The sequence below is a fragment of the Terrapene carolina genome, unplaced genomic scaffold (assembly GCF_002925995.2).
Source record: "Terrapene carolina triunguis isolate 2854851 unplaced genomic scaffold, T_m_triunguis-2.0 Scaffold192, whole genome shotgun sequence".
Classification (NCBI taxonomy): Eukaryota; Metazoa; Chordata; order Testudines; family Emydidae; genus Terrapene; species Terrapene triunguis.
Genome location: NW_020664543.1, coordinates 21611022 through 21634354, shown reverse-complemented (window position 1 = coordinate 21634354; position 23333 = coordinate 21611022). Strand labels below are relative to the sequence as shown.

Below are 23333 nucleotides of genomic sequence, written 5' to 3'. Positions count from 1 at the left end.
TTTATTCAAATGACTTTTGAAGTGTAACAATGGTTAAAAGTGAAAAGGCTGACCTTCAGGTAATTGTTCTTTTTCCTCTTTTCAAATACAGTATATTTATTCTATGTTGGTGACTTTGACATCAAATTTTCTCTCCTTGCAAGTCAAAAAAAGATGTTTGCTTGCCTTGCTCCACCTTAGCAACACTGCATTTAGGTTCTGAAAGTTGAGCTTGTGTACTTTCTGCTTGGTCTATTGTTGCTCACTATTGCAGATGTTGGAACTAGGAGTTATGTGCAGTTTCTGTCCTGCACACCCTGGATAGATATGAGAAAGAGACTGCTCCTACTGAAAACCATGGAAATTGTGGGTTTGTCCCTGAGGCCCCAATTGTGCAAACACTTACTTTAAATTAAGCATGCACATATCTGAGTAACCCTGTTGATTTTAATGGGGTTACTCAGATAAGTAAAATAAAACACATGGTTTCCTTGGCTCCCCAATCTGTATCTGTATCCTCCAGTTGTCTCCTCTCTTATAATTAAATTGTAAGTTCTTTGGGGAAGGGACTATCTTTTTGTTCTGTGTTTTATACAGCTCCCAGCACAACGGGTCCTGGTCCCATGACTGCAGCTCCTAGATACTAGGGCAATACAGTAATAATAATATGTAAGGGTTTGCAGAATCAGGATCTATTGATAATAAATGAGGCAGAATAAAATACAGCTATTGCTTCTGCACCTCTGTTAACTCTGCATTGTGGACGGTAGTAAAGGTTTGGGAGTGTGTAATGCCGTCAGTTTGTAAACTGGACTTCCTATTCTACTCAGTAGGGAGTTCTGCTTAAAAGTCATGGCACAATATAGCCCTTGGTTCAAGTCAATAAGTGACACTGAGCAATAACTAAGTGCTTGTCTACAAACGCTGCGCTGCTGTAGCACTTCAGTGTAAACACTACCTCCACCCAGGGCCGTAGCAACAAAGAACGTGGCCCCCTCCGAACATATGTCCGGGCGGGGCCCCTTACAATGCAGAAACTGGAATGCGGTATTTATTTTGCCACTTTTAGGGGCCCCCTTCCTTGCAGGGCCCCCTCCGGTCGGAGGGTACGGAGGGCGCTCGCTACGCCTCTGCCTCCGCCAGTGGAAGCAGTTTTCCTATCAATGTAGGTAATCCACTTCCCCAAGAGGTGATAGCTAGGCTGATGGAAGAATTCTTCTACTGACCTAGCGCTATCTACACTGGCGGTTAAGTTGGCTTAACTACATCACTGAGGGTTGTGGATTTTTCACACCCCTGAGTGGCGTAGCTGGGTCAAACTAACTTTTTACTGTAGATCAGGCCTAGGAAAGTTTAATCCTCCTGTATCCAAATATATGGGGCACTGTGAGATAGGGCTTTGCTTTCGAGAGTTTTAGGCCTGTCTTTTTGATACTCAAATATTATACACGGTGTTTTTATTATGAGTTGCATGTGTTTATTGAAGAGGTGTTGTTATGACTCAGTGGGACCTTGCTAAATGAGATAATTCTCTGTCTTTTTGTGTTTGTTTTATGCAGGAAGTAAAAGCGAATAGCAGTTTTCCATCATGGAGCTTGTAGGCTCTACTTTAACGGCAACTTACGCCCACCCAAGACCAACACCTACTAACTTCCTACCAGCTATCAGCACCATGGCATCGAGCTATAAGAACCGGTTCCCTCACTACTCTTTGACCCATAGCTTGAGCCTTCCATGGCGACCCAGCACTTATTATAAAGTAGCAGCCATCACTCCTACTTTGGCTCCCTTCTCCAAAAGTTCCCAAGGGTTAACCCAAAGCAAGATGCTTCCCTTTGTTTCCAATAGAACAGCACTTTTCACCAGGTATACCCCGGATGACTGGTACAGATCCAACCTGACCAATTACAAAGAGTCAGAGACATCCCGGCACAGCGCAGAGAGGCTAAGAGTGGACACATCCCGCATGATCCAGGACAAAGATCAGCAAACAAGGAAAACCCAAACAGACACTACCAAAAATTTGGGAGAACGGGTCAACGATATAGTATTTTGGAAATCAGAACTCAACCACGAGATAGATGAGATGATTGGGGAGACCAATGCTCTCACAGACATGAAGAAACGATTGGAAAGGGCCTTGGCTGAAACAGAAGGTCCTCTCCAGGTATCAGTTTCATGGATAAATGCTGTGATGTGTTATAGCCTATCAGTTCTCCATCTGCAGCCATTCAAATATCTAATTAAGTTTCATTTGAGCTCGTTATGTCTGAATGTCTTTTATTAAGAGGCCCTTAGCCAAGCTGGAGATAAACAAAGCCCTTGCCATCTGATACATCTCCTATCCAATGCCGGTTGAGCAGTTAGGAACAGTATTTACTTAACTAAATATTTTCTCATGTGCTACATGAAAAATCCTAATTAAGGTCACAATTTACAATGTCTTATTGCAAGGCTCAGATCAAGCCAAATTCATGCCTGGAGTCATTTCTCTGAGTTCAACTGGTGCTACACCAGGGATGTATGTGCTCCTTTATGTTTTGATCACTTGGATATTTTAGCTTGGTTGTTTATTATCCGTAACACACCAGCATATAGCAAATAGGTACTTTTGTATTGACATGGCTTGCATGTCTTAAAAGATGACCCTTCTCCACATATGACATTTTCTCAACCCAAGGGAAGATATGTGTTCCAAAGGAAAAATTCCCATTCTAAGTGCAAAGATTACTGCCATTACTGAATATTGCAGTGTGATAAACATCTAGCTTTGAACAGCACTAACGTTAAGCAATTGGAACTTTTCCAGAGTTCTCTGGTGTAATTTTATTGATTGCCTTATAGTCGACAGCTATATTTATTTACCAAACAGGTAGCCCAAGAGTGCTTACTTCATCGAGAGAAGAGGATGGGAATCGACCTAGTCCATGATGATGTGGAAAAACAGCTGTTGACAGTAAGTTTTTCGTAACAGCCTAACTAAGGAATGGGGCACTTAACTGCAAAGACAGCTCCGTGCTGACCAACAGTACCCGGTGTTGTAGCTTTAACACATGACCTAAGTCCTCATCATTTCTCCTTATACACCTCTACCTCGATATAACGCTGTCTTCGGGAGCCAAAAAATCTTACCGCGTTATAGGTGAAACCGCGTTATATCGAACTTGCTTTGATCCACCGGAGCGCTGCTTTACCGCGTTATATCCGAATTCGTGTTATATTGGGTCGTGTTTTATCGGGATAGACGTGTACTTACTAAGGTCCAGATCTTGTCCCCAAGATCCACTCATGGAGGGGACCCTCTCCATGCAGTCATCAGCCTTCCCATATGAAGTAATGGGGTTCAGCTGCCTCTGCAACACCATCCACCCTTTCCTCCAACTCTACGGAGGAGATCCACTTAGGGGCTGGGCCAGAGAGAAGGGGCAGGGCTGGGAAACACATCAGCTCTGTGCAGAGCTGATGTAAGGAACGAGGATTCAGCCTAAGGCCCATTCCTTGATGATGATCCTTCTTTAAGGGGCCTCGTGGGGCCAGCCACTTCCAGAGGGAATTTCTGGTAATGTGGCTGTACTAGCAAGGCAAGGGGCAACTGGTGGCGCAGTGCCAGCTCAGAGGAATGGAGCCTCTATGAGGATAGTCTGACCTCCTGTGGAGTGCTGGGGATCTTCCAGGTTTTGGGGCAGGCATCAAGGCGCATTCCAGCATGAATGACAATAGGACAGCTCCTTTCCTGAAGGTTTTATCATGGGAGAGGCTGATCCAGCAGCAATAACTATCTATTAAGCAAAGCATAAAACATACTAACTAAGGACCTGGCCAAAAGGCCACTGAAATCAATAAACTCTCATTGACTGCAACTGCAGTAGGCTTTAGATCAGGCTTGCTCTATCCTATCTCGCCTTTTACACACCCCTCTGTCCGTCCATCCATCCTGTTGTGCAGTTTCTGAGCACCTTCAGCGCTAACTCTGAGTCACCAGAACATTTTACCAACCATTTTAATACAGATATCTGATGAGGTTGGATGACAAGGCTTCTTTATGTTGGCCCCCACCCACTAATAATATTACTTGTTTTTAGTTAACATACCAAATCAGTTATACAAGACATTTTCCTTCAGACAACAGAACAGAGACTAAATACATCTAACTACCAGTGGGATAAGGAGGGTAGTAGCTACTCCACTAAGAACTGCTGTACTTAAGGTTGCAGATTAGTTCTGTGACGGGTTCGGTCACAGAGAACCCCTTGGGACTGTCACCTGATGTGCTGAGATTACCTCTGAGCCCGTTTTCCCTGCCAGCTTGGGACTCAAGAACCCTACCTTATTAAGCCAGACATGCTAGCCTGCTGCAACACAGACCCAGGTCTGGGCCACGCCCCCAAAGCTGCAGACTTTAACCAAAAACTGCTTAGCAGGTCACCTATCTCCAGCACCCAGACACCCAGTTTCCAATGGGATCCAAACCCCAAATAAATCCATTTTACTCTCTATAAAGCTTATACAGGGTAAACTCATAAATTGTCCACCCTCTATAACACTGATAGAGAGAGAGGCACAGCTGTTTGCTCCCCCAGGTATTAATCACTTACTCAGGGTTTATCAATAAACAAAAGTGATTTTATTAAGTATAAAAAATAGGATTTAAGTGGTTCCAAGTAATAACAGATAGAACAAAGTAAGTTACCAAGCAAAATAAAACAAAACATGTACGTCTAAGCCTAATACATTAAGAAACTGATTACAGATAATATCTCACCCTCAGAGATATTCCAATAAGCTTCTTTCACAGACTAGACTCCTTCCTAGTCTGGGCCCAATCCTTTCCCCTGGTACAGTCCTTGTTAGTTCCAGCAGGCATTTTAGGTGAAAAGCAGGGGCTTTCTCATGACTGGGACCCCCCTTGTCCTGCTCTACCCCCTTTTTATAGCTTCGGCACAAGGTGGGAATCCTTTGTCTCTCTGGGTCCCCACTCCTTCTAAATGGAAAAGCACCAGGTTTAAGATGGATTCCAGTATCACGTAACATGGTCACATGTCACTGTAAGACCTCATTTTTCATTACATACACAGGCAGGCTTGCAGGTAAACAGAGCCATTTACAGTCAGTTGTCCTAGTCAATGGGAGCCATCAAGATTCTAAACCATCATTAATGGCCCAAGGATTTACAATAGGACCTCAGAGTTATACTTCATATTCCTAATTTCAGATACAAGAATGATACCTTTATACAAATAGGATGAACACACTCAGTAGATTATAAGCTTTGTAATGATACCTTACAAGAGACCTTTTGCATAAAGCATATTCCAGTTACATCATATTTACACTCATAAGCATATTTCCATAAAAAAAATTATGGAGTGCAACATCACAAGTTCCTGTTGTAACCCACTTACTCCAGTACTCGAAGATTTTCATCTTTAGGGTTGAAATCTTCCAGGGCTGGTCTCTACCTGCAAGCGGAACTTCTTTAGAAAGCTTGTGCATTTGTCCCCCACTGTCCATTACATAAAGAAGCTCACAAGAGGCCAGGACCCAGCATGAAGAGAAGGTCTGTCTGACACAGGAAAAGTGGGTAATTGGCTTCTGGAGAGACATATGAGGTAGCTGCACCATGGCATACTTGTAGGAGGTCCAATGTAGTGTAGTTATAGCCATGTCAGTCCTAAGATATTAGAGAGAGACAAGGTGGGTGAGGTAGTATCTTTTATTGGACCAACTTCTGTTGTCTCTCTCACCAACAGAAGTTATATAAGATATTACCTCAGCCTTGTCTCTCTATAGAGAAGTCCTGTTATCGGCTGGATTTTCAGAAAGAGCTTAGAGTTGGCCAAACTTTATTCCCATTGAAGTCAATTGGAGGTTTGCTATTGTCTTCATTTAGGCCAGTGCTGAATTCTGTGGAAAATTCCAACCTAAGGGTGAACTCTTGTCCCCATTGAAATCAGTGGGAGTTTTGCTGTTGGCTTCATTTAGGCCAGTGCTGAATTCTGTGGAAAATTCCAACCTAAGGGTGAACTCTTGTCCCCATTGAAATCAGTGGGAGTTTTGCTGTTGGCTTCAATGGGGACAAGATTTCACCCTAAAGTTCCAATTCAACTGCCATGATTAACATAAGTGGAAAAACTCCCATTGACATCAGTGTAATCTGGACCAGCCTAGTGACTGAGAGTCCATTTTCATAGTGTTTCCAGCTCCTGCCAATCCACACAGAGCACAAACCCCAGGTATGTTTTTGTAGACCATGCAATATTGGCCAAACCACTTGGTCGCTTGTTCCTCGGTGAATGTCACCTTATATAGGCAAATAGCACACAGCCATACTGTTTCTGGGGAACGCTTTCATCATAAGGAAACAACACATTCCTAACAGAGAAAGTCACACTGAAAATTTAACCACTGAATAGCTGTGTCCCCTTATTATAGTGCATCAGAATTGGGAAGTAGCTCTTTAAATAGTTTGTGAGTCCTCTAGCGGTGCTCTCTGTGTTTCGTGTTTCAGTAGCCATCAGCACCCTGCCAGAGCAGCAGTGTATGTGTACAGCTAGGCTTTGTATGTTGATGGATGTTTATTAAACATGGTTGTGTGCACCCCACTGTGCCTGTGTGGTTCCTTTATATTATATTTGTGGTGTAAAAATCAAACAACACTATGATTGCAATGAAGGTAGAATCCTAATCCAAAAGTTCAGTGAAATAGGGAGTGATTGCAGAGGCCTCATGACTGAAACTGCAGCCCCAGGTACTGCGAGTGAACTGCTCATTGAGAGAATTTTTTTCCTCATGAGTCAGGTCCCCAAAAGTCATGAGCTTGTATTAAAAAAAAAAAAAAAAAAAAAAAAAATCGAGGTTCAGTTCTTTTTATTATCTTCTGAGTTTTGAGGATTGCGGAGCAGTTGGCTCATGTTTTCCAGCTTTCCTCCACTACCATGAGGGGTCAGAACTTGAAAAACTATAAAATTTTAGATTCAAACCTAATCACCTGCCTCTAGGAGCTGGGGCTTTCAGAAACATAGCAAATATTGCGAACCTCCTGCAAAATCACAAGAGTTGGCAACACAGGCCCTTCTTCTCCTTTCATTGAGTTAAAGGCAATAGCATAAGTTAGAAAGAATTTGTATTGCAGTAGCACCTAGGAGCCCTAGTACAGTACCCCATTGTGCTAGGTGCTGTACAAACACTGAACAACAAGATGGTCCCTGCCCCAAGGGGCTTACAATCGAAGTATAAGCCAAGTGAGACAGATTGGGGAGTTCAATGAAACAAGGAGATTTCTATCAATCAAAGTTAAAAGAATCCAGCCGTGTTCTATGGATCCAGAATAAAAGGGTTACTCCTGACAGAATTCTGCGCTCCCAGTTCATATGGCCCGCATATTACTGTTCTGAACAGCCTCAGAGACGCAAATCACTGCCGGGGGAGAGGGGCTGGGGGTACGTGCCTGCGGGGGAGACGTTGATCACCATCAGGGGGCGGGGCTGGCCAACAAGCGAGAGCGACTCTTTCCTCTCACTTGCTACTGAGGCTCGTGGAGGTGGGGTAGGTCTTTTTTTATGCACAAAGAAGGCTCTGTCCCCAAGGCAGAAATGTAGCACTCTTCCTACTAGTTAATTGATCTCATTCTCTGAGGCAGAAATGTAGCAGCCTGCCTGCCTAGTAACATGTCTATAACTTCTTGAGAATTGAAAAAAAAACTTAATTAAATATTAGCACCATGTTACTGAAAGTTTTGTTTTTAAATTAAAGAAAATAGCTTTTGCAAAAAAACAATAACACATTTTGTTAATGTTGCTGTTGATGGTTAACTGATCTCATTCCCTGAGGCAGAAATATAGCAGCCTGCCTGCATAATCACATTGTTAATGTTCCTATGGTTAGTTAACTGTTCCCATTCTCTGTCAATTCCATCAGGAGCATAAAACCTGTAAAAGTTTTAAGGCCCCTACATTGCCAGAGTGATGTAAAGCCTTATAAATGACAGTACGGAAATCAGCTAGGAAGATCTATGTGCTCTCACTTTTTTCCTGTGCCAAAGTGGCACAATGGGGTTCGATTACAGCTCAGGATTTATTTTACTTGCCCATTTTAAAAAAAAGACGTTCAGGGCAAATAAAACATTTTCTAAGCAGTCAATAAACTGTCAGGACAATCAGAACCAAGCACTTCCCAAAGTATCTAGCCCGGTCCAGGACAATGATTAGCAGAACAGTGTGACTTTCATGTGTGAACATCTGAGCAATTTAAAATGACATTCTACTTTTTTTTTTCTGCTTGGTGTTCTGTAATGTAATTTAAATGAAAATCCAGGATTATAACTGGAATGCAGAGTATTAGTTACCAAGTGTTTGTAACTTAACTTTCATCTGTTTAGGAAATGCTGAATAGTTATTGTGACTTTTTTCTGTGTTGTAGTTTAAATAACTTACCAAAACAATTGAAACTGGTGTGACTATATTGCATTATTTTGAGAAATAAAATTTACAGAATTTTTAATATTTTGGTGCGGAATCCCCCCAGGAGTAATATGTGATTTATCTCTGGACAATAGGCAGGGGTGAAAATAACTTAAAGGACTTACTGGTACGCCGGAGTTCTGAGCAGGGGGCGTGGCCTCAACTGGAAGAGGCATGGCTTTGACCGGAAGAGGCAGGGCCTTTAAATACCTGGGCCCTTTAAATCACCCCCGAAGCTACCACCTGCAGAGGCGTCTGGGAGCCCTGGGGCTCAGGGGTAATTTAAAGGGCCCGGGGCTCCGGCCGCCGCTACCGCAGCAGAGCCCCTGGCCCTTTAAATCACCGCCGGAGCCCTGCCGCCACTACCCCAGGGCTCCGGCGGTGATTTAAAGGGCATGGGGCTCTGCTGCGGTAGCCGGGCTTGGATGGCGATTTAAAGGGCCCGGGGCTCCGGCCGCTGCGGGGAGTCCTGGGACCTTTAAATCACCACCGGAGCCCTGCCGCCGCTACCCCAGGGCTCCGGCAGCGGAGCTCGGGCGGCGCTTTAAAGGGCCCGGGGCTCCCCACAGCGGCTGGGGCCCCAGGCCCTTTAAATCACCACCAGAGCCCTGCCGCCGCTATCCCAGGGCTCCGGCAGCGGGGCTCGGGAGGCGATTTAAAGGGCCCATGGCTCCGGCCACTGCAGGGAGCCCTGGGCCCTTTAAATTGCCAGCCTGGGGAAGCCGGTCCGGTCCGGCACGGTGTACTGGCTCTTGCCAGTACGCTGTAACGGCTTACTTTCACCTCTGACAATAGGAGGAGAAGGCATTCTGGGAGCTAATAAGCCAGATTCTCAGCTGGTGTATGTGGAGGTAGCTCAATTGCTTGACATGGGAGCAAACTAGATTTACACCAGCTAAGAATCTGTCTCTATACTTGGGACTCCACATTGATGTCCGCATGGGAAAAATGTTTTGCAATACAGTTTTCAGGCAGTGAAAGCTAATGCTAATGCCATAACTCTTGTACTACTGGCTGTGTGACTTCAAAGAAAATATCTTCCTGATTTCTGACTATGAATAGCTATGTATCATTGTGGCATGTTCAGCTGGAAACATGGGAGCATGCTTCTTCTGTCATCGTAGAATTAGCTATCCCTGCCATACGTCAGGGAGGTACATAATAAATGCCAGGCACCCAAGTACAATGATGAAAATTAGATCAGTTGCCAAAGATAGCAAGTAGGGTACAGTGGTTGGAAATCCATGGGACTAATGTGAAATTCGAACCTCAGTGTGTAGAGGGTAATCAGGTGAACGGTCAGCCTGAGTAAACTCATGTAGATTAAAAGGGGAAGCATTGGGAGACATTCTGTCTAGGCCTTGCCTTCATCAGGGTATGCTCAGGACTAGCTGGCAGGATGCTGAACGTAACTTGTCAACACTGACCACAAAGCCGTGCTCAGCATCATGTTAGCTAGTTTGACTCCTCACAGTCATGTTTTAACACAACTGTAACAAAGACAAGCTCACCGGGAGACTGATGCTGGTCAGAGCTCCTCAGTTATGCTGGTGGGGGTAACTGCAACACCCCATGAGGAGTGCAACATATTGGCCTGTATACAGAGGGGGATGGAGCCATGGTTCCATCTACTCCCTTCCCCTCTTTGCACTTATCTACCCCCTTTTCAGTGAATTGTCCCCTGACTGGGGACAACTTAGTAGTAGCCCTTATGCAGGCCCCACAAATATGTGTGTGGGGGGGCACCTTATTCCTTCCCCCACCTTACCTGTCGCATATGGACTAGCCACAATCCACATACATAAGGAACATCTGCAAAGTCCTTTAAGATCCTCAGCTGGAAGGCGCTATATCCATGCAGAGTGTGTGTTTCATTGTGTGTGAACAAAAACATTTCATGTAGGGCTCGACTGTGAAACAACCACCTGACCTCGATCAGGGGCAGTGCATAGCTCGGGGTTTAGGCACGCAGCAGTAACCCTGTGCTGTGTGCCTGCTACTCCTTATACCCCAAGTGAGCATGCAGGAAGTGTGGAAGGAGTAAGCTTGCTCCAGTGTGGCAGAAATTTGTTACTGAGCCCAAGCAGTGACTGCCTAAATTCACACCGCACGTCAGTGGCAGAGCCAAAAATAGGACTCAAGTTACTTCCTCATCACTGTGCACATATTGTGCTGGCTCAGCTGCACTGCCCAGAGTATGGGAGGGATGAAGCCAAGGCTTTCCTTACTCCTTCCACACTTCCTGCATGCTCACTTGGGGTATAAGGAGTAGCAGGCGCACAGCACAGGGTTACTGCTGCGTGCCTAAACCCCGAGTTCAAGGAGGCCACATAGGAGCATGAGGGTGGGTCTCGGAATGAAAGTGACCTGAATTCATAAGCAAGGACATTGATGGAATTTTGATTTTTGTCAATTGACCAGGAAGTTGACGTCATCAAGTCGTGTCAGGAGAGGATGAAACGCCACCTGGATAAGGCGATAGCCCAGCTTGCGTAAGGAAGAGTTTCACCTCAACTTTTCTTAGTAGCATTATATTCTAATTTCTAATGTAAACACCTCAGCAAATCCCCTCCCCGCTCAAAAATACAGCTTAGGGGGAGAAATGTCTCGCACACTTAACAGTTGCTTTGCTCTTGTTTAAATTTGATCTAATTGTTGAACAAGTTGGTGTAGACCCAAAGGATATGATGCAGTGTTGTTTTTTTAATAAGAGTAGCTTCACTTAGAGAGATACTCCACCATGGGTAAGAAATATTTGCTGTGGACCTAGGGCAAGGTTTCCAAAAGAGCTCGTTCACCCAAAGTGCTGAGCTCTCTTGGCAATCTGGCCATTTGTTTTGGTGCGTAAATGGAAGCTGCACTCTTTAGACAATCTGGCCTGAAATGCCCTTCTAAAGGGATACATGAAACAGGCCAGGGATATTTTGGAGCTACCAGATCATTCCTTCATTTATTACATTCTGTTGCAGGAAGTATCATCATCTAATGACTAAAGAACTTTACTAGGAGTCAAGAGACTTGGTTCTTACTCCTTGCTCTACCATTGAGTTGCTATGTGATCTTATGCCTCATTTTCCTCATCGAAGATAGGGATAGCACTTATCTCGCTCACAGGGGTCTCGTGCAACTTGAATTGATCCATGTTTGTATGGTGCTTAGGGATGCACAGATGAAAGGTGCTATAAAAGTGGAAGGTGTCATTATATCCCCTTCTCACAGGCATGTTCTTCTTGTTTGGGTCATTCAGAAATAGTAAACTCTTCCCATTTCTTTTGAATTATATTTTTATGCTAAGTAAATACTAGCAATCTTGTGCTTGACGTCAGCTGGGCTTATGGGATAAGTAACGGTACCTCTGAACCGCTCTTCTGTTCCCCCCCCCCCCAGTTCTTGGGCTAGCTGGGAATTGAACTGGCCTCTGGTGTTAAGTACTTGTAGGGTTACTCCATGGATTTGTCCATTAGGGTCTGTTACATCAGCTCTGCCCCCTCATCATCTCTCGGACCCGCTAGAGCAGCTTTAAGTCTCCTTTGCCTTGTTGGAGTAGTGCAGAAGAGGACTGCCCAGAGCTGGAGATGTGGCCTGTTATGCTCATTATTATTTACTCTGCAATAATGGTTTTTCTCATGTTACAGATCCGACAGGGCAGCCCAGCACGAGCTGGAGAAAGACCTTAGTGATAAGCAAGCAGCTCACCGGATCGATGACAAGTGTCACCATCTAAGGAACACTTCTGATGGCATCAGTTACTACAGAGGAGTGGAGCGGGTTGATGCTACGTAAGTACATCTTGAGAATTATGTTCAAGCTGTATGGGACACAGGACTGGATAGAAACTACTGAGATGGTTCTTGCAGGAGAGGTACATAATAAATGCCATGCACCCAAGTACAATGGGTGAAACTACTGAGATGGTTCTCGCAGGAGAGGTCAGCTTTCCCTTTATTATGGGCTGCTACATGCCCTCCCCCAACCCACACAGACCACTGCCACGTGTCATTTTAGCGCACGTTTTAACAATCAGTGGAAACTGTACAGTCTCTTAAGTGTATAATGACTCTGAGTGCACTGTAACCAAAAGATTACAGTGTGGGCAGGATATAAGCCTTCCTGTATGATAAAGAAGGGAGATTGCGGGTTTGAGCACGGGAGAGGTAGAACGGAGGCAGGAGGCGGAAGAAGAAAGGAAGAGTAAAGTTCATGTAAAGCCTAATTCGAGACACTCAGGCTGAGATTTCCAAAGCTGCCTCAGTGATTTAGAAACTCAACTGACTAAAATTAATGAGATTGTGTCCAAATCCCTTGGGCGGCTTTGAAAAAAATCTCAGCCTTAATTTAAAGTGACATCATTGGGTTTAACATGCATATATTAGCTATTGGTCTGTGATGCAGTTGTTAAACTTCACATTTATTTTTATATATATTTTATATCTATATAAGTCAGAATTGATCTACAGCCCACTAAATCTGAATTGCAACCTTCACTTAGACAAAGACTGTTGGTTTTGATTGCTTCCTAAAGAAGACCTGGTAATGGGCATAATATAAACAAAAGGGGAACGAAGTGAAAGAAAGAGCATTGATCTTGAGATACAGTTCTGCTCTTCATTAGAGCAGTGAATGAATGAGGATATAAATCAGTACGTGGATGGTTGTACCGTAGCTGGCAGAAGGCTAAAGGAGTAAATTAATGTTCACTTGTACATGTGTACTTCGTGGGCTGGAATAGATTTTTTTTAATCTTTAAATGTCAATTAATTACCTCCCTACTGGGGCCAGAGGAATTTGGATGAGCAGCAGAATAACAACCAAAATGAATGAAGCCCAAAGCTGATCAAATTCACAGAAGGTGGATGAGATGTGCAGCAGGCTGGCATGTCTGAAATGGGGCTTACCTGGGATTTAAGGGTTGCATCGGCCTTGTTCTGGCCCTTTGCACAGGGATGGATTTCACTCTGAATAAATAGGAATGACTAGGAAGAACTACATGTACTATTTAGATACTTTTCAGGTATCTAAAAGGGTGTCATAAGGAGGAGGGAGAAAACTTGTTCACCTTAGCCTTTAAGGATAGAACAAGAAGCAATGGGCTTAAACTGCAGCAAGGGAGGTCTAGGTTGGACATTAGGAAAAAGTTCCTAACTGTCAGGGTGGTTAAACACTGGAATAAATTGCCTAGGGAGGTTGTGGAATCTCCATCTCTGGAGATATTTAAGAGTAGGTTAGATAAATGTCTATCAGGGATGGTCTAGACAGTATTTGGTCCTGCCATGCGGACAGGGGACTGGACTCGATGACCTCTCGAGGTCCCTTCCAGTCCTAGAATTATGAATCTATTTATTCAGTGAGAAGTTGCTATAAATCTTACCGGTTGGAGTGAGTTGATTGTAACTTGTGTCCCCTGGAGCTTGAACATACTCAAGCTGTTTAGAAATACACCTCTACCCCGATATAACGCGACCCGATATAACACGAATTCGGATATAACGCGGTAAAGCAGTGCTCCGGGGGGGGCGGGGCTGCGCGCTCCGGCGGATCAAAGCAAGTTCGATATAACACGGTTTCACCTATAACGCGGTAAGATTTTTTGGCTTCCGAGGACAGCGTTATATCGGGGTAGAGGTGTATGTGGTTTTATTAAAATCTTAAACATGATCCAAAAGTCACCATTTAAGACTATGTATGTGGAGCCTGCATAAAATGTCAGAGCTGTCTTCATGAATACGGCAGACTTTATATTTGTCTGAATGATGAAGATCAGCGTTACTGAATGAACTGTATCCGGATAGTCTAATTTTTATGCGGCAGAGTCAGGATCACCGATTCCAGCAAGGATAATTTTAATCCAACTTCCTCCCTAATAGAATATGCAGTTGCCTGTAGTCAGCCTTAGCTACATTATGCTATTGCATGCCTCTGGTTTTGTTTTCCCAGGATCTCTGTGCCAGAGTCCTGGGCCAAGTTTACAGATGATAATATTCTACGCTCCCAGAGCGAACGAGCTGCCTCCTCCAAACTGAGGGATGATATTGAAAACTTGCTGGTTGTGACTGCAAATGAGATGTGGAACCAGTTCAACAGAGTGAACGTCGCGTTCACTAATCGCATCTCTGAGACAGCGGATGCCAAAAATAAGATCCAGACACATCTGGCTAAGGTAATCATAGAACAGTAGGGCTGGAAGGGACTCTAAGAAGTCCTCTAAACCATCCCCTCTGTGTTGAGGGAGAATTAAGTAAACCTACACCATCCCTGACAGGTGTTAGTCTAACCTGTTCTTTAAAAACTCTTGATGACAGGGATTCCACAACCTCCCTAGTAACCTGTTCCAGTGCTTAACTACCTATATAGTCAGTGCTGTTTTCCTAATATCTAACCTAAATCTGAACTTTCTAGGTTTTCCTCAAGGTTGTTGCTTATAAATCGGAGCCACAGATTAGATTCTTTAACTTCACAATAGAGCTGGTCAAAAAATGGGTTGGGGGGGAATGTAAATGTATTTATTTGTTGCCATTTTGTTTTGGTTGAAATACTGCTTATACCAGGTGTGAAAAAGCAGAAGGGACCAAAATCTATTCTTGTGTGAAAATCTGTCAATAAGGCTACACAGGTGTAACTGTCAGCAGGAATTGGCCCGTGTTCTCATTCCCTTCTCAAATCACATTCCATGCTTACCCAACATTTTCCACTTGGGAAAGAAGTTAGTTTGAGTTGGGGCAGAAAAATGAGGACTAACTTCAGGTTTATTTAGCTTTAAGTTTTTGGAATGAAACTCAAAAGAAATCAAATGTGAGGTACTTTTATGATGGATTGAACTGTTAGAGAACCAGCAAATGGACAGAACCTGCCTTTAGCCTATTCAGCCAGTCTTTCTATCATAGCCTGCTAAGAAGTGGATTTAAAATCCTTGAGGGAGAGGGGAGGGAGAAACCTACAACATTGTGTGTTGAGCTTCTTCCAGTGCTTTTGCAGTCCCATAAAATTACAAAGATGTGTTGGCCTGTGGAACTAGGCTGAGCATAAGGAAAGAACTTGGTTGCCTGTGCATCCCAGTTCAATACAGTATTGAACACAGTGCATCATAAATCGGAAGCCCCTCGAAGGTACTGTAAAAGTTAAAGTACTGATATCCAGAATGGGATGTTTTGTTTTGTTTTTCCTACAAATGTGTGAGAATCCGTTCCTTATACAGACGCTACCTGGGTTATGCAAACCCGACTTATGGAAATCCGCACTTAAAGTTCCGTAAGCTGGGGGGTTTTTTTGCGTAATTGTCGGAGATACGTTCCCAACTTACGCAAAATTCGACTTACGCAAGGCGTTCCGTTCCGGAACGCCTTGCGTAAGTCGGGAAGCGTCTGTACATGGGAGGGGCAATAGTTCTGGCTGGACAATGCCAGCTCAAACTACACCCACATCCCGTGGTAACCAGATTTTTAGTGTCCTATCACCAGTGTTAACCGGATACCTTCTCTAAAGATAAGCCTTAAAAAAAAGATCCTCACCCTGTTGGCAGGAGTTCTACAGTTTTGTGTACACCTGATCTTGCTCCCATTCTGGCCATTAGCAGGGGAGCCAGTGACGTCAGCGGGATTGGAGAGAGCCCAATATCAATGCCACCTTTGTAAATATTATTCTCACGGCAAGCCATTTCCCTCTCTTTCTCCTTGCTTGTGAATATGGATCAAAATGTAAACCTGTCAGCCAGCTGTAGTGTAAAATACAGAGGTTGTATTGGGTATAATGTTGGCTGCTTGTTGAATTTAGGATCTCCTGCTAAGTGATGGAATTTTGAGGGGGCAAGAGAAAATACACAAATATATTCTCTAAATAGCAATGTTCATTTGTGTATGGGTTGGTTTTGTTTAATCTTAGACGCTACAAGAAATCTTCCAAACAGAGATGACGATAGCAGCCATTCGAAAAGCCATCAGAGACAAAGGGCCGCCATTAAAGGTGGCCCATACCCGCCTGGACGAGCGCACGCGGCGGCCAAACGTGGAGCTGTGCCGGGATTCCACCCAGTTACGGTAAGGCAGGAGTTCAGGTTTACTGCTATATTTAAGGCAACATGATTCCATGCAGTGGTTGTTACAAGCCACCAGCCATTCCACCGATGTTTCAGTGCTGTCAGAGCTCTGTAGCATTCACAGTTTTGCAAGATGACAAATAGAAGTTAATACAGCTCAATTTTTATGTTCTTACCCGAAACCTGACGTTACTAGTAAAGTCAATTGCAAGTGAGCTAATTTCCTAGGCTTTGTGTGGTGTAGTGCTAACCTCATGCAAACCTTTCACCTCCAAAGGAGAACATTAATGGTTTCCGTCCTTATAAGAGAGACACTAAAGAAGATTCTTGAGTGGCCATGTTGCTATTTTTAAGATGCAGAGCATCCTTAACTCCCATTGACTTCAGCACTAGCTGAAGGCACTCAGTACTTGACAGGATAGGGCCTTCAATACTCAGTATTTTAAGCGTGGAAGTGTTTTGGCTGTTTCTTTTTCAAAACTAAACCTCCTCTTGCAAAGGAGTCCAGTGCCCAGAAGAGAGCTGGGGAGGGCATCTAGGGTCTTCCTCCTTTTGGAGTCTGTCTCCAAAGGTGCTGCTGGGGCCTGATCTGTCCTTTCAGCAGGAGGTTTGGCTATTATTTCCTCCCTGGCCTGTCTCTTTTCATTGATATTCCAGTTAAAGCTTTTCGGCTTCCACAGCCCAGTTCCTAATAGCAACCTCAGATGAAATGCTGATCCCATTGAAGTCAATGGGAGTTTTGCCATTTCACTTCACTAGGCCCAGAATTTCACCCCCAGTCTTGATTCAGCGGTTTTATCAGATATCTGACACGGGCAGGACTGCACCCCCCTTGCAGCGGGGGCTCCCCAGACTGCATTGTATTCCATATAACTGTACTCCAGTGAGTGTCTGCTCTGGTCAGTTACCACAGGAGAGCTGAGTCCATCTTGAGTTCTGTGCACAAAAACACCCTTCCTCGGTCCATCTGTGCAAGGATCATGCACAGTCTGGTCCTTCATGTAATAGTGCTGCTTAGACTTAACCAAAGAGCCTCCCTAATGCCTGACAATGTGAGTTAGAGAAATGCTGTTATCTCTATTGTACAAATGTAAAACAGAGTCCCAGAGAAACTAAGTGACTTGTTCAAGTTCACATAGTAAGCCTGTGACAGAACAGGGAATATGTAAGCAGGGGAATGGTCCTGCTATTGTGGGGAACTTTCCTGGCTTCTGCACTACCCCGGTGAAATGGGCTAGCGAAAGGATCTGAGTCCTCGCTCCCACTTCCTTTACGCAGAGGCCTCCCTGCCCGAGGACTCCCCTTCCACTCTCCTGTCTGGCAGAGTCCTTGTAACCCCAACAAGGCTGGGCCCAGGATTCCTAGGGGGCTCAACCCCCAACCTTGCTGTGGTCACCTAGGACAGGGGCTAGGGTGTCCCCACTCCGGGGTGCTCTCTCTGCACTGGACACCTCCCTGACCCACTGATCATTACATACAATTTATTTAATCAGCAATTCATTTTAAAAAAGAATAAGGAAAAATGGGAAAGGTTAAAGGAAAACACATCACCCCGCTCTGTGGCAGGGAACATTACAAACAGTATCTCTGGAATGTCAGGCAGTTCACAGTCTGTTCCTTGTAGGTCTCAGGCCCTGGCTGTGCTGCAGGGATGCAGTGGGTTGGACACTTGCTCTGGTGGTGGCCACACACCTCCGGGCTTTGGGTGGTGGGACCCTTCTTCCCAGCATCAGCCCCCCGTCAGGTTAAGATCCCCCTCCCAGTCTGGCCTGCAAGGACCCTTGGCTGGGGGTGTCTTTCTGCACTGGGCCCTTTGCTCAGGATCCCCCCTTGGCTGGCCCCAGTTGCTTACCGCACCCGGCTCCAGACTGCTCCAGCTCCAGCCCCAGCTCCACTGTTCTAGCTCCGGCTCCACTATGCCTCAGCACTGATGCTGCTGCTCTGCCTCCAGCCCCCTGAACTGCTTCTCTGGCTCTGTGGCTGCAGCTTTGCTCCCAGCACAGGGTCTGCTCTCCCTGGGCACTGTGTCTCTGGCTCTGTGGCTGCAGCCCTGCTCCCAGCACAGGGTCTGCTTTTCTGGCCCTTCTGGATCTGGCAGGGCTCTGCTCCCCAGCTCAGCTCGGACCTCTGCTTTCTCCTTAGCTCGGCCCCACTCTGTCTGACCCAGGCAATTCCAGCTCACATGGAGCACGGGACTCCGGCCCCCGGCCTCCTGACTCCCTGATTAACCTGCCCGCTCTGTCAATCAGGCTGACCTGGAGCATTGGCCTCTCCCCATTGTTCCTGGGGACTGTCAGTCTCAGGGTCCTGATTTCCCATTGACCTTTCCCCTTTCTTTTGGCATGGGAATAAGCCAACCAAAACACCCCCACTCAGTTTTAATAAGGGGACAAGAGTCCCCTTACAAATAGAATGTGGGTCTCCCGAATCACAGACTAACTCCCTAAATGCTAGATCGTCCCAACCCATCACACCACCCACCTAATACATCACAACACAGCCGGTGTGCTGAGATAACTAACAATAGTGCATCTTTGCAGTGAGTCAATGTAAAGATCTGCAAGACAATTGTAAACTCTATTTAGTCATTGTATCTAAAATTATTTCACCTGACTATTCTGTTGGCATCCTGAATGTCTTTATTCATCCATCATTCATATTCTGCTCTTTAATTTTTAAATTCTGCTGTTTTTCACTCTTTACACTGTGTGTGCGCGTGCGCACGCGTGCAAGCAAGGAAAAACCCAGAAAAACAAAATGAGAACAGGAAACCACAGCTTTCCATCACTTTTCTAAACGGCACTGTCTGTTGCGTGAGTTGTTTCCATGTATCACTAGAGTTTGAGAGCAGTTTGTTTGTTAAAAAACCCCCACTGAAGGCAAAAGGATTTCTGCCATTGTCTTCAGTGGGATCCAGCCTTAAGTCAGAAACGTGCATGTAATACATTCAGAATGTAACCAAGATGGTATTTAATGGCACCAAAAGCCCTGTAAATAATGCCTTGCCAGGAACATGCCAAGTTATGGGACTATTTCCCTCTCAGAATCTACTAACTCTGTTTTTTTGTTGTTGTCTTCTAGCCTGGTTAATGAAGTCCATGAAATCGATGACACCATCCAGAACCTTCAGCAGAGGTTGAGGGACGCAGAGGACACCTTGCAGATGTTGGTCCACACCAAATCTAATCTGGAGCATGACCTGGCTGTCAAAGCCAACTCCCTGTTCATTGATCAGGAGAAGTGCATGGGGATGCGTAAGACCTTCCCCAACACTCTGAGGCTGGTGGGGTACGCATAGGCCAATATAGCCCTGAAGCAGCTCCTGCACTGATTAATGAAAGCACATATGGAGGGGGTTTCCTTGGTGGTACTACGGTGTTTTAATAATATGGGGTTATATTTTCATGTATTACAGGATGCACTAATAGGAATTAAATTATCACTTTCTGTGTGAGACTGTGTGTTGGGAGACTCCCCCCACCCCACCCCATTGGTGGCTCTACTTATTCATAGAATGTGCAGAGACTATCTGAAAGGGTGCTGTTTGACACTGAGAGAAATACCACTCCATAGTGGGAATTATTCCTGTCGTCTCAACCTGTAATTTTAGAAATCTAAAATTGCAGAGTCTCTCGCCTTTGTTTCTCGCTAGTGGGGAAAAAAAGCAGAAGTAAAACTAAAAATACTCGGCAATTAGAGTAATTAGGTGTTGATATTGATGATGTATTTTTAGGCATGCAGCAGGGTAAACAAAAATTATTGTGACAAGTTTCAGAGGGGTAGCCGTGTTAGTCTGTATCAGTAAAAACAATGAGGAGTCCTTATGGCACCTTAGAGACTAACAAATTTATCCCACAAAAGCTCATGCCCAAATAAATTTGTTAGTCTCTGAGGTGCCACAAGGACTCCTCGTTGTTTTTACAAATTATTGTGAATCCTAGGAGCCTTCCCAATGTGTACCATTCATCTACTCGAGTAAACAGACTTTACAAAACTATCTTCCCTGTCTAGAATTCTATATAATCCTGCTTACATAGGTGAGATATCCTCAAGCACCTATAATTAGGGTCACTAGGCTTTGCAGCTCTGAAGAGTGCTATCATATGCACAATAGTAGGCACTTTACGAGTGTAGGGTAACATTTTCAAAAGGTCCTAAGTGACTTAGGAGCCAATTTCCATTGACTTTCAATGAGACTTGGGATCCCAAGATTTTCAAAGGCATTTATGCATTTAAAGATGCTAAGAGGTGCCTAGTGAGATTTTCAAAAGCACCTAAGAATGTTAGGCACCAAACTCTCATTGAAATCAATTATTTAAATAGGTATTAAGCACTTATGTTCTTTCGACAATCCCAGTAGGCTCCTGTCTACCTCTTTTGAGGCCTAAATACCTTTAAAAATCTAACCCTATGTGCCTAAATCACTTTGAAAATTGTACTGAGGCTCCTAAATCACTTAGATGCTTTTGAAAATGTTTCCCAAGGTTCCTATCTGAAATAATGACATTATATTTGCTTTTAAGTCACCTGATAATGCATCAAGTTTTCCTTTAAACTGCCAAAAATAAAATAAAATTAAAATAAAAGCATTTCAATTAAAATCAGGAATCAGACAAAAAATATGGTCCAAATTCAGGCACAATGCCCATTGAAATCAACAGCCCGGATACACGTCCCATAGTGATGTAAATCTGGAGTGATTCCACGGACATCAACAGTTACACTGGTGTAAGCAAGAGAGGAGTCAGGTGAAATTGAGCAATGGGTGTGTGGGTTGGAGGGCTGGACTTGGCCTTGTGATATTTTATTGAATTTCTTATACTCTATTTTTTTAAAGAAAAATGTGAATTTCATTGGGGCTGATCCTGATCTTACTCCAGCTTTATATTTGGTGCAACTCTTTTCACTCCTGATTTACGCCAGTGTATAAAGTAAATCCACTCACATCTTTAGAACACAATCTTGTTCCCATTGAAGTCTCTGGAAGAATTCTCGTGGACTTTAATGGGATACATCTGGGCCCATTGTTCCAGTTTGCAATTGAGTATCTCACCCTTATATGCTAGAGAAGAGCAGAAGAATTGGCAGAGTCTGAAATAAGGCACAAAAGGAAATATTCAAATTTTAAACCTCAGAAGATCTTGTAACCTTCCTCCGCTGTCAAGAACAAAACAATGAAGTGCATAGTTTCATAAAGGTCTGAGCCAGATAAAGGTTTCATCTGCCAGATGCAATGAAATACAAAGACAATAGAGTCTTGCTAACCAGCACACACTAAAACTTGTACAGAAAAGGCAGTACTCTCACGCTTCTCTGCAAAGCTTTAATAGTGAGTGCTGTAGTAAGGTCTCCCAGTACTTATCCTTCAGCATCGTACTTTTACTAAGTGTACTACGGAAGATTTGCTGGTGTACTTTGGAGCTTTATCACACTTGATTAAAATTCAACACATCAAATAAAGGAGCAAAACGCATTGGCCTGCTAAACCCAGAGTTGTGAGTTCAATCCTTGAGGGGGCCATTTAGGGATCTGGGGCAAAAATCTGTCTGGGGATTGGTCCTGCTTTGAGCAGGGGGTTGGATTAGATGACCTCCTGAGATCCCTTCCAACCCTGGTATTCTATGAAAACGCTTTAGGTGATGCATTTATTGCTTGCATACCTGCTAATTTACAAGATTCACTAACTTGCAGTGAACATCCTGGTTATTAGTGGGGGTGAGCAAGGTTTGTATGGATGGCTTTCTTTACAGCACCTTATCATTAGACATGGAGTATTTATCAGTTCCTCATTACCATATTATCTGGCACCTCACAATCTTTTATGTGTCTATCCTCCAAACATCCTGGTGTGGCAGGGAAGTGCCATTATCCCTACGGTACAGATGGGAAACTTAGGCACAGATCCTCAAAGGTATTTGGGCACCTAACCTTGAAAGTAATGGGAGTTAGGAGCCTCAACACCTTTGGGAATCTGGGCCTAAGTAACATGCCCAAGGAGGTCATCCAGGGAGTCTGGAGCAGAGCAGGGAATTAAACCCAGATCTCTGAAGTCCTAGGCTAGTGCCTGAACCATGGGATGCAGTGCTATATGTGTCACTTAATGGTAGCTTCATAAGGTATTTTATTCACTTTAACCACGTGACCCTGATGAACTATCAGAACAGAGCTAAGTGCTATCAAAGCATTTTTATGCTTACTATTAAGACTATCACGAGAAACTGAGCATGAACAGAAAATCACCCCATCTCATTCTATTTATTCAACCTGTTCAAGTTACTGTGGACACGTCTTCCCATGCAATGGCTTGTGGATGCCTTCCTATGGCTCATTGCTTCTGTTGTCATTGCCTACCTCTGTAATGCAATTCATTTTTGAAAGCTCGGGGTTATTAATTTGGGGCGGATTTTCAAAGAAGACGAAAGCAGTTAGGCACCCAAATCTCACTGAAATCCAGTGGGAGTTGTGTGTCTAAGTCACTTAGATTGCTTTGAAAATTCTGACTTCAAAATTCTGCTCTTCTCCCAATCAGAGTTTCTGGCTCTGCGTGAGGGCATCTTTGGAGGGGGACATTCTGTGCTAACGTCCTCCAGTGGTTTCCTTCTCAGTGGCAACAGCACAGATAAACCCAGACTGTGCTACCAATGTTTGTGGTTCTCTAGACCAGTGTTTCTCAATGACCAGTCCATGAGATCTCCTTGACACAGTTTAGGAAGGCAGCAAGCCGGTCCCTGGTATCAAAAAGTTAAGAAACACTGCTCTAGACTATGGAGATAGTTTGTAGCTTGTGAGCCCCCCACTGTTCCCCGAGCAGGGTCCCAGAGCTCAAATCTGTGGCAGGCTCCCATCCCATAACCTCTGCATCTTGG

The 23333-nt window shown here is 44.3% G+C and overlaps 1 protein-coding gene across 1 annotated transcript; it reads left to right on the top strand.

The window, feature by feature from the left end:
* Positions 1–1567: 1567 nt before the first annotated feature.
* Positions 1568–19813, top strand: TEKT3 (tektin 3). Its single transcript, XM_024217635.2, has 7 exons — positions 1568–2146; positions 2852–2935; positions 10860–10930; positions 12074–12217; positions 14373–14595; positions 16314–16468; positions 19549–19813. Exons 1-7 carry the CDS (start codon positions 1568–1570, stop codon positions 19763–19765), a joined length of 1473 nt encoding a protein of 490 aa, XP_024073403.1. The 3' UTR covers positions 19766–19813.
* The last annotated feature ends 3520 nt before the right edge of the window (positions 19814–23333 follow it).

What these genes read in the sequence shown, in the direction of transcription:
- TEKT3 (XM_024217635.2), top strand. Translation starts at nt 1,568, where the DNA reads ATGGAGCTTGTAGGCTCTACTTTAACGGCAACTTACGCCCACCCAAGA. An exon ending in TGGAAAAACAGCTGTTGACA is followed by an intron (nt 2,936 to 10,859) that starts GTAAGTTTTTCG and finishes TCAATTGACCAG; the next exon opens with GAAGTTGACGTCATCAAGTC. An exon ending in AAGGCGATAGCCCAGCTTGC is followed by an intron (nt 10,931 to 12,073) that starts GTAAGGAAGAGT and finishes CTCATGTTACAG; the next exon opens with ATCCGACAGGGCAGCCCAGC.